At 43.8% G+C, this 11,436-nt stretch overlaps 1 protein-coding gene across 1 annotated transcript in view; it reads right to left on the reverse strand.

The window, feature by feature from the left end:
- The window catches only part of LOC107737932 (msx2-interacting protein-like), a 28,914-nt gene that overhangs the window by 4,463 nt on the left and 13,015 nt on the right, over window positions 1-11,436 (reverse strand). Inside the window, 8 exon segments of the mRNA XM_016549575.1 lie at window positions 57-3,998; window positions 4,000-6,061; window positions 6,191-6,291; window positions 7,173-7,286; window positions 7,389-7,502; window positions 7,641-7,766; window positions 9,576-9,727; window positions 9,813-10,013. Coding sequence (XP_016405061.1) covers window positions 57-3,998; window positions 4,000-6,061; window positions 6,191-6,291; window positions 7,173-7,286; window positions 7,389-7,502; window positions 7,641-7,766; window positions 9,576-9,727; window positions 9,813-10,013 — 6,812 coding nt within the window.

The following is an 11,436-nucleotide window of genomic DNA, read 5'->3' on the forward strand; positions in this document are numbered from 1 at the left end:
TTAGCATAGCTCTATAAGTTAATAAATATTTTAAAACGATGCAAACGCAAACTTACCTGCGACGGTGGGATGCTATGGGTGGACTGGTTAATCCCCATTGGGGAATTCTCAGCAAACTGAGCGTGGGCAGGCCGGAGGTTTGTATACATGGTTGAATATTCAGTGAAGGAAGCCGCAGTTCCTGCTGGAATCAGCTGAACTCTTTGAGGAGAAGCCATGGGAGGCATTGCACTACGGATCGCCATCATTCCCTCCTTACTGGAAGGTGACTGCGCCCTATTTAGTTCTGATGCTTTCGAGGAGTCCTTCTCAGATACTCCCTTTACTAACAAGTGTGGCCGAGGAGAAAGAGACGCCGCCATTCTGGTAGGAGTCGAGGAGGGTGTTATGTTCTCAGGGACGTGCCCCTGGTGTAACTCCACAGCGGGGCGATCGCTCTGCTGGTGGTGCATGAGCACTCGCATGTCTCGGTTGAATCGATCGAGAGGTAAACCGCTGTGGAGAGCTCCACGATATTCTGCTGGTATGGAGTCTGGTTTGAGTTGAGCAGCCGGCGGTCTTGCATTGGCTGGGTTCACCTTGAGGACCATCTCCCTGTTTCCCACGGCCTGAGGAGATGTGGGTCGCTGCTGGCCAGGAGCCCAAGAGGAGGCGAGGCTCTCAGAGTGAATCCCATAGTTCATCATGGAGAGGGGAGGAGTGTTCACTCGTACCTCACCCTGGGTGAGGTGTCCTAATGCGCTGACGCGGTGTGGCGACATCCTTCCAATGCTACCGTGAGTGTTGTGTGGAGGCATGATCACAGACTGCTCCGAGTGGTGGACCGTGGAAACATACTGGGACAGAGGGTTTAATCCAGGGGGAAGGACCATAGACACACCTTTCGGAGACGAAGAGCCGATAGGAGATGACACTTTGGCAAAAGGAGAATGAGGATGTCCGGATTTCCGTGGAGAGCGCGGCTCCTGCTTGGGTTGAATGAGTGACGGCGTTCGTTCTGTCGCTGTGCCAGTTATGAAGCCAACATGATTGCCTGCTGCCGAGGGAAGATGTGGACTTATAGCAGGACTAATAGTTGGGACCCAAGCAGGTTTCTCCACGTTGAGAGACTCTGGCCCATCACCCTTCTTAGGGTGCTTCATCACCATTGGGTATTCTGTAGGATGGTAACTCATGGCCTGTGATGGGCCAGGCGTTTGCTGCAGTATCTTAACAACTCCACTTTGAACTGGAGCGTAAGCGGATTCTAATTTGTCCAGTGCAGATTCTTGCTTAATCGTGGAGACGTTTGGATGGGGTTTTATTGAATGTCCATGATCTGAAGGAAGTGGGCATTTTGAAGATGGCGGATGGGAGGCACTGTAAAGTTCCTGCTTGATCTGGGGCATTGACACCAGCTGCTGTGACTCTATGTCCACAGCACTGGCAGGTGGGATCTGGCTGATTTTGGCACTTATGCGCAGTGGCCCCTCTATTTTCTGGCCAGAATGACTCAGCACCACCACACCTTCTGACGTCTGAACTCTTAGTCCTGTGCTGGAACCTGTACTCAAAGAAGTACTCTCCACAATATAGCGACCGGCATTTCCACCTTCCTCACCAACTGCTGGACCATGGTACGTACTGCTTTCCTCCAAGCTTGGCTGGTAAATCTGTTTTGGAGGTTGTTTGTCAAGAAAAGGATTTCCAATCTGAGCATTTGGCTTCTCCTCGGAGTCGGGGGGATTGCAAACGCGACTGATGACGGAGGTGGGAGTGGAAGCAATAACTGAAATCACTGACTTCTCACTGAAGATATGTTTAGTTTCTGGGGATGGTATAGAAGCAGGCTGTCGAACTACAGGTTGGGCTGAAATAGGGGGTTGCCTCTTATCTTGAGGAGCACTCTTGCTGGTTACCACATCTGGTGTAGCGACACTTTCCTTTAAAGGATGAGAGTGCATATTCCCGGATGTAGCAGAGATTTCCAACACTGGAACAGTTCTAGGCTTTGTGAGGATTTTGCGCAAATCACCTGAGTTGGCATCATGAGCAGGAGTGTCTGAGGGTAATGTAGGGCTCTCCATCGGGGCTACAGAGGTCAGCGGAGGAGAGAGGACCCCAGCTTCTTTCGGCTGATTGCAACGCTCCGTTGGGGAAACAGAAAGCCTGCTTGGGTATGAGGACACATTCTTGAGACAAGTTCTCGTTGGAGATAGTGAAGGAGAAGTGTTCTTGTATGAATAAGGCTGGTATTTGGATGACGTTGGGCTTCTGCTAATCGCTGGAGAGGATTTTGGGATATCCATCTCAGTTTTAAGAGGCGACTCAGGTTCGTTTGGAATGTCCGTATTAGGAGCTGGTAAACTTCCACCCTGCTTGGAAGAGGAAGTAATGACAACAGCTGTACTTGCTGGTGATCTTTCCGTGGCTGCTGGAAGTTCTGCAGGTACTGACTCCAGTGACTTCACAGGGATATTTTCAGCCTCCAAAACTACGTCTTTGATGGGTTCCTTTTTGCTTCCAGCACCCTTTTGGCCTTTACCCTTCTTTGAAGTTTTTGCTCTGCCTTTACACCCTTTTCTAGGAGTGGTTACGGTCTCCTCCTGAACGACTGCTGTGCTAACACAGGTTTCAGATACTTTTGAACCGGGTCTAAGAGTCTGCACATCAGGATCGGTTTCTACAACAGAGTTCGTGATTTGTTCCGTGTTCTCTGATGTGATGGAATCTATAGCAGCAGCAAGCTCGGTTTCACTAGACGGATTTGCAGGCTTTTCTTCTTCTGACTCGCGCTCTGGTACTTCAGCTGCCAAACGTTGTGCTTTTGTCAGGTTACTTTTAAATGGAAGAGAAGTAGCATCTTCTGTGAGCTTGGCAATATTCTCAACAGCTTGCTCAAGCTCCAACTCTCGAGCCAGCGAAGCTACATGTGGCTCATTGGCTTTTGCTGCAGCAGGCAAAGTCTCGCTTTCACTATTTGCATCATCCATGGCATCATTTTCAAATTGAGCTTCTAGTACCTCATCCTTTGAGGACACACCAGGTGAGCTATTTTTGGGAGACTCATCAGTTCCAGGTTCTTCTTCACTAGTCTGAAGCATTGCCTTTACTTCGGTCACATCAAGACGGATTCTAAGGTTTTTAAGAATGGGAGGGTTTTCTTCAGTAATGAGTTTGGGACTTTCCGAAATTTTCTCCATTTTGTCTCCTTTCTTTCCGATTCCAGATGCTGATGCATTTCCTGGACTGACTCCTTTTTGTGTGGGGGGTGAAAATTTGCCTTTACCCACTTTGGGAAGCCCCTCACTGCTCGTCTCACTGCCATCCAACTCCTTAGACTCGGTTGATTTTGACCGTTCGACTTTGCCCGCTTGTACATCCTCTGCTTGGCGTCGATTCTTAGGGGGGCGTCCCCGTTTCGAGGTTGATGGTGCAGCAACAGCCTCTACATCAGAACCTACATCTCTGTCTACACGCTTCCGTGCACCTCGAGGCGATTCGGCGTCTTTTCCGGGTTGCAGAGCAGTTTCATCTTCAATTGGTGTAGCATAGATAGAACGCACATTTCTACGTCTTGCCCTACCTGACTGTGAATTTTGCTCTGTACATTGCTCCGTTTCTATGCTGTGCACAGGTGACTTACTTAATGACTTTGAATCAGGTGTTGTCTTGAACGCCTCTCCTCTTGGAGAAGATGAACGTTTGAGCTTTTCTTTGTCAATGCGCTCACTTTTGCGGGTGCTTTGTTTGTCTGGGGTAGTTACTGGTGTGGTAGGCGAGGTTTTAGCTCTTTTATTTCTTGACTTTGGAGGGGGTGACACAGCTTCTTCAACTGGATAATTATCAGCACATTTCTGATCATCTGCATTGTTAGATTCAGACTCAGGTGCCGCAGGTGGCTCAGGTTCTTTTTCATGTTGCTCGGCAGGGATATGCGAGAGGGGACTTGGTGATTCAGGAAACTTCACTGGAGGCTCAGCCTCTGGCTGTGCATTATTGGTTGGTGTTTCGTTGCTAACAGAATTTGTTTCTCTCTAGAGAGGGCGTCAGCTTGGACTCTGATGATCTGTCTGGACGATGTCTTTCAGAGAAGGATACTGACGTTGATGGAGCAGGGGAGTTGGGCTTATTTTCACGATCTTCTTCAGAGTCAGAACGCACTTCACCAGGTTCCAAATCAGGCCAAAGCCCATAATCTAAGTACTTCTGATTGAGCCGCCTTTTTTCAGCGCTCCTTGTAAAGTCTGGCAACAAGTCTTGCTTTAGTCGACTCTCCCAGCGTCTTTGCTGCTCATCTTGTAGAGACGTACTCATCTTTGACATCTGCGAGGCGTGCATCCGTTTACCCCCAAGCTCCTGATCTGACGGAGCATTATCCTCAGGTTTCAATGCTTCTTTAACTTCTCTCACAGTCATTTGAGCATGAGGGTCTGCATACTCTTCCTCTCTTTGTTGGGGGGCATGCTGAAACCTTGGAGAGTTTGTGTTATTCCACTCAAGGTCTTCACTCTTTTGCCGGACCGTTCGGTAAATCCTTTCTCTCTTAGCATTCATATCCATCTCGAAGGACTCTTGTTTCTTGATCTTACTTGGAGGTGAATTATCAGTAACATCCTGCGGAGGCTTGCCGACCTCATGCACCAGGCTTCGATGCTCAAGATCTTCTGCATCTACACCTAGAGGAGTTTCTGGCTTTCCTGGTTTATCCAGCGGCTGCAGCTGCTGCCGTAGCCGTCGGTTTTGCTCCATCTGTTTGCGGTAACTCTGAGAAAGGTCAATATTTTCTAGATATTCATCCCTTACTTTATTGTCCTTATCGGATGTTCCATCAGTTGAAAATCGTCTAGATATGCTTGGCCCAGGGTGAGATTTTGAGTCCAAAACATCCACCTCAGGCAATTCACCTGACCTTACCATTGGGCCCTGAGACGTCCCTCTCATAGCGCCATCCAGCTCTTCCCTTTGACTATAATGAGAACCAATCCTGGATTTGGAGTGTTCTCTTTTTTGAGCCTCTTTCTCTGCTTTTACATCAATATCGGTCTCTTTTGCAAATCCCGCACTTGTAGCAAAGTCAGCAGGTAGGCTAATCCCAGAACCTGGATCCTCCTCCAGACGCCCCCGTTTCTGTCGTATCGCTTTCCCGCCGGGATCGCCAAACCGCCTCTTCCTCGCTTCAAGTTTGACAGAATCTACAAGGGAGTCTTTGCCATCACTACCAGAGTCAGATTTTAAATGTTTCTTTGCTTTTCCTTTGCCGTCTCTGTCTAGCGACTCGCTTTTACACTGATCGAGCCGCTCTCCCTTTTGAGACTCAAGGCGAGTTACCTGGTCAGTAGGGGAAGGCTCTTTGTCCCCTTTATGCTTCTGTCGTTCTTGACTCTCCACATCTGAAACCTTAACCTTCCCAGATCCCAAATCCAGGCTAGCCTCTCTATCCGCTTCAGAATGAGGTACGCTGGGAGACTGCACTTTCCCTCTCCTTTGTTTTGCTTTCTCTCCCTTCTCTCTGTCAGCCTTCTCCCTGCGTCTGCCGCGCTTCTTGTTCTCTGCCCCACTGACGCGCTCTGCCTCGGCCTGCTCCATTTCTCTCTCCAGTCCTTCAGATTTGTAATCTACTGGCGATTTCTCAGACTTCTCAAACTGAGCCGGGGGTGGAGACAGCGAGCTGCAGCTTCCCGATCTTTCAGAGGAGTGTCTGAACACGCGTCGTTCGGCGTCTCGTGACACACGGTCCGACGGTGAGGGCGAAGCAGAGGGAGTCGGGGGACGCCGCTGATGAGACGGGCTCCATCGGCCTCGCTCCGCCTCAAAGCGCTCACGCTCCCGTTCACGTTCCCGCTGGATATAGCTGTACTTCCTGATGTCCTCAAAAGGGTCTCGATAGTCTCTGTATTCCCGTGGGTCCTCGTGATAGCGGGGATCGTAGTGCTCTCCTTGATAATCTAACTCTGCATAGCGGTCACGACTGCGACCGGGGTACTCTCGACGGGGGTCTTCAGAGTAAATGGCAGGAGTCCTTACGTTCTCGTAATACGCTCGCTCCGTGGAAAAGTCATAAGGAGTTCTCCGTTCGTCCCTGACAAATGAAACAAGATTTGGTCAGTTTTTAACATACAATATAACCAACTGCTTAAAGATAAGCAAACCATAGGCAAAAAATTATGTACATTTCTATGTTTGTTTTTCCCACTAAAGCAGTGCTCACCTCCGATCTGAAGGAATATCATAAAAATCACGGATGTCCTGCCCTGATGCCTGCATAGATCGATAGAAAGCCATTTGACTCTCCTGACTGGCAAAATCAACCTGGACAGAGGAAACAAACACATTATATAACTGAATCAACACACAAATAGCTATATATACACACATTAGGGCTGGTAAGCGATTACAAATTTCTTAATCTAATTAATGACATGATGTGGCGATTAATTAATCTAATTAATCGCAAATTAATCACACACCAAATTTGGCTGAGAAATTACTCCCAAAAGATCATTTAAAGTCATTGTTGTGTAAAGCATCAAACAGACATTACAAAAAGTAGCTTCAGCAAGAAATATTTTGATTCAACATAAAATTTATTACATATACTCTTTTGGACCATGAGTTAATGATGACAAAATTTAAATTTTTGGGTGGGTGAACTATACCTTTAATAGTTTTTATTATTATTACTATGGAAATATGAAATTATTTCTTTGATGAAATGATACTCTAAATAATAAACTAAAACTGCCAGTAGGTGGTGGTAAATGTCTTAATGATTAAGTCATCGAGTCATTTATTCATTCATTTGATTTGTTCAAATGGCTGATTCATTCAGGAGTGAAGTAAATGGTTCTTTATGAATGGTTCATTGAATCATTAGACTTGAAGCGGATCATCAGCATCAGACCGATCCTAATGATTCACCCAATTCGTTCAAAACGTGCATTAAGAAACGAAATGCAGCTGTGTGTTGCTCGGAGACGAACAGTTCTGCTTTGTCTTTATATTTTCGTCTGCAAAATTGAGCAAAACAGACAAAATTGCATCTAAAATAACACAATATTAACTTCTTCCTTACTGAACTGTTGTATAAGATCAGTATCACATTTGCACTCGTGTGATATTGCACTTATTGCTCGTGTGATATTGCTTAACTATATGATGTAAATACGAGACAAAAAATAACCCTAACATACCTTAATTTTGTTCCCTCCTATCTTCCATCCTTTGGTTTCTCTAACAGCTGCTTGGGCGAAATCAGTGTTGTTGTACAGAATAAGACCCATTCCTTTTAACCTATCAAACACAACCTGTAATAGAAGCCAGAAGTTAGTACAGCTCTAAGCAACACCAGTAAAATCTATATAGCGCACGTCAAACATTTCCACAGACTAGAGATCCTAGAAGTCTACCTTGACCACCGGCCCGTATCGACAGAAGTGTCGTGTGAGGTACTGTTCTGTGATGTTCGAGGTCAGGCCGTCTAACCACACACACGCTGTTGGCATACTCTTCCCAAAGCCAAGCTGTAACACAGCCAGAAATACACATCAGAAACCATCCAGTCTGATTTCACTCGAACATACAATACTGCTCTCATGTACACACAATATAAACATGTTTGATGAGAGTCACATTGGCAAGAACACGCAAGTAATAAGTACCTTCAGTCTGTTGGCGCCGAGATACTCTCCGTCCATTTTCTTAATAGCTTTACAGACACTGGCGATATCAGAGTACTGAACAAATGCGTACTGAGGAACACCGTTCACCCTCTTAATATCAATATCCTGAAATCAACAGAGACAAACACATGCTTTAGAAGATACAGAAACAAATACATTTCCACTCAAAGCACGGTAAGTGATGGAAAATTAGAATTCCCTCGTGCACAGAATTGTTTGGCCCGGTTTTTGGAGTTAAAATGTTACAGAAACCACAACAGACGACAGATCGGATAGCCTAAGAGAAACTTTGGCATTGAGGAAAAAAACTGGTAAAATTAGGCCTGCAACAACGAATCAATCATTAAGCCACAGACTGCAGAATGTTAATCGTGATTAATGTGACATGAGATGGTGTCTCACTTTCTGTATAATCTGAGGCCGTCAGTATCACACTGATACACACTGACACAGGCAGAACTAGCCGTCTACGTGTTTTTAAAATATTAAACATTAGCTGGAGATTTGCATTAGAACAGCAACTTAAAATACTAATTATTACCAACAAAGACTAATTGAACCCTTATAATGCATTCAAAATCTACATTATTTTCACACCCGAAGAATCATTATGAATTTTTAAATTAATACCATATTGTATATCATCGGTAACTTCTCATTATCGAGTGAATGTGAAAAAAAAATTCTGCGTTTTGAATGTTACCACGTTATTACTCTTTTTTTTATTAATTTTTTTTTTTATTGATGCGAAGTTTGATTTGAATACATTTTAATTTATAAGAAAATATAATCTGAAAACTACCGATATTAAGGCTATTGGAATTAATACAATTAAAGAGGTCATATGATGCTGCTAAAAAGAACATTATTTTGTGTATTTGGTGTAATGAAATGTGTTTATGCGGTTTAAGGTTAAAAAAACACATTATTTTCCACATACTGTACATTATTGTTTCTCCTCTATGCCCCGCCTTTTTGAAACGCATACGTGTGACGGAAATGTTACGCCCCTTACCATATTTGGAAACACACAGCATCTCCACGACAACAATACTACAGCGAGAATAAAAGTTACGCCTTCTTTCTTTGCGTGAACATTTGGGCGGCGTTATGCAAATCTTCCCACATCGTGATGTAGACATGTGGGGGCGTGTTAGAACGAGCTGTTTTAGGAAAGAGTGGACGAATCTTAACTTTTATAAAGAATATCTCTTTGGTTTGAGACTTTAGTCTTTGCAACTTTACAGATCTTCTTTATGCACAAACAGCTTGTAACACTCCAAAGAGAAAGCACAACTAGAAATCGCATCATATGACCCCTTTAAATTCCTTTGACTTTACAATTCAAGATTGCTCATAAACATACCAAATTTATAAAACCTACATAGTCATCTCTAACAAAACAACATCAAGATAACAAATATTACTTAAAAAAAAAAAATTTACTTGCATAAACTAACTTTCAGATGAAAAAAATACATAATTTTTTTATGCTGCAATGGTTCATCAATAGATGCACATATTCATGTTCATCAACAGAATTTAGTCCCATAAGTGTGAGAGATACGCGGATATCTAAGACTAAATATTTTACAAAAATTGTTTTAGACTAATATAACTTCATAGAATAATCTTACGAAAAAAAATTTCTGATACCTGGTTAAAATGACCTGAACACAAAACATCACTTTTTAAAATTATTTCTCTCTCTTTAAGAAAGAAAAAGTTAAAACCTTTACTAAAGTACTAAAATCTATGCATTTTAGAAATGCTTAATTATGTCTTCTGGGTGTAAATGGACACAAATGCATTACGAAGGTTAAAACTCAGATTTTCAGTCCAGAAATGTCTTCTCCAAGACTTAATTTCAGCTCATAACCACTAGTACAGATTACAACAAACACGCTAGCTTACCACTATCTCCCCGAAGCGCTGGAAGACGTCGAGTAGCTGCTGGTAGTTGGTGGTCTTCTCCAGGTTTCCGATGAACAGCGTACGAGTGGCCTTCGGGTGAAACTCATCGATGCGTCCGTCCAGGGGACGAAACTCGTTCTCGCTCTCCGTCTCTGTTGGAGGCAAACAGGTCAGGATTTAGCATCGAAGCACAGCGAGCGCTAGAGTGTGATGCACTGATCTTCGGCAGACACCCACCGGGGCCGTTCCAGACCGTGACCTCGATCAGCATCCCGAAGAAGAGCTTCCCCTTGGACACGCCGAGGGCCTTCTCCTGGTCCTCCTGCTGTCTGAAGAACACCAGGCCGTAGCGCTCCTCCGACGCGCCGTGGATCTGCACCGACGTCACTTTACCGTACTTCTTAAACTCGTGAAAGAGCCCGTCTTTCAAACTCGTATCTGAGGAGAGTAAAGCACAGATGCTTCAGCGCTCAGAGACGGACTGCCTAAAATCTCTTACGGACGTCTGCTTTAAATGATTAACACTTTACATTAACATCATAAAAGGACTTGTCAGAAATCCAATCACGTATGTTTGGAGATGAAAAGCAATATCAGTATCCCTGATTAAAATTAAAGGGTTAGTTCAGGGCAAAATTTACTTTCTGTCATTATTTACTTTGCTCATTTGTTGCTGGTGACCTAAATCTAAGGTCTTGGGAAGCATGTTTACGGTTTGATATCTGAAGAATTATAATGGCCAGTCTCATAGAAATTGGTGGAAACGTGCACAAACTTGTTCCCTTCAAGTTCAAATGAGTCAAGAGTCTCCTCGGGTGCAGATATTTGGAAAAACTTGAAAATTTGACACGTGGGTTGTTTGGTGGCCTTTAACGGTTAGTTCAGCCCAAAAGGAAAATTCTGTCATCATTTACTATGCTTCCATACTAAGTTATGAATTAAACTTGTGCGCAAAATTGGAATAGAGCATTAAATATTTGTGAATAAAGCACTGCTTCCATCCAGTGCGATGAAGAGAACAAAAGAGTCACTTCCTGATTAACTTGCGCTAAATATCACGAAGAAAAATTTAATTTGCTGCAGTAGGAGAAGGCACTGTATATAATCATTTTTTAAAATAAATGATATATAACTATATGTAACCGTATATAATTATATATAACAATACAAAACAAGCTTCAGAGCACGCAGATGAAACGCGGTCATGTTAAGGCTGCCCTCGACTGGAGATTTTTCCGGTCGACTAGTAGTCGTTCATTTGAAGCATTAGTCGACTAAACGCACGTTTATTAATAAACCATTTAAATCATAATAATGTGCCTTTAATTGCCTACATTGCCTAATAAGCGCTCAAGCGAACGCATAACGCTTGCCACAGCACACCGCCAGAAGCTATGATTATGAATGTGTCAGCGAAAAACAGTAAGGAGGCTGCATTAGCATTTTAATAATTTATTGCTAAACTAGTGCTTTGTTCTCGGTTTAAGAGATGAACTCGGCGACACTGACTCATCTCCGCAGTAGGATGCACCTGTATGCATGTTTCATACGGATTATGTAATCTGAGAATATCCGTTTTCCATTTGAATTAGTTCATTTGAATTAGACATGTCGCTCTCTACAGATATATTTTTTTCGACTAAGTGCCTAATAAGATTTTGGTCGACCAAGCCTCTTCTGGTTGCCTAACGGTTAGTCGACTATTAGAGGGCAGCCCTAGGTCATGTTTTCATCTTGCTGGATGACGGACCATCACCTTCAACTCAACCTGGCTAAGACAGAACTGCTTATGGTTTCAACAAACCCATCGTTTCATCACAATTTCACCATCCAGTTAGGCTCATCAACCATAACTCCTTCA

The sequence above is a fragment of the Sinocyclocheilus rhinocerous genome, unplaced genomic scaffold (genome assembly GCF_001515625.1).
Source record: "Sinocyclocheilus rhinocerous isolate Xijiao unplaced genomic scaffold, SAMN03320098_v1.1 scaffold1395, whole genome shotgun sequence".
NCBI classification, from domain to species: Eukaryota; Metazoa; Chordata; class Actinopteri; order Cypriniformes; family Cyprinidae; genus Sinocyclocheilus; species Sinocyclocheilus rhinocerous.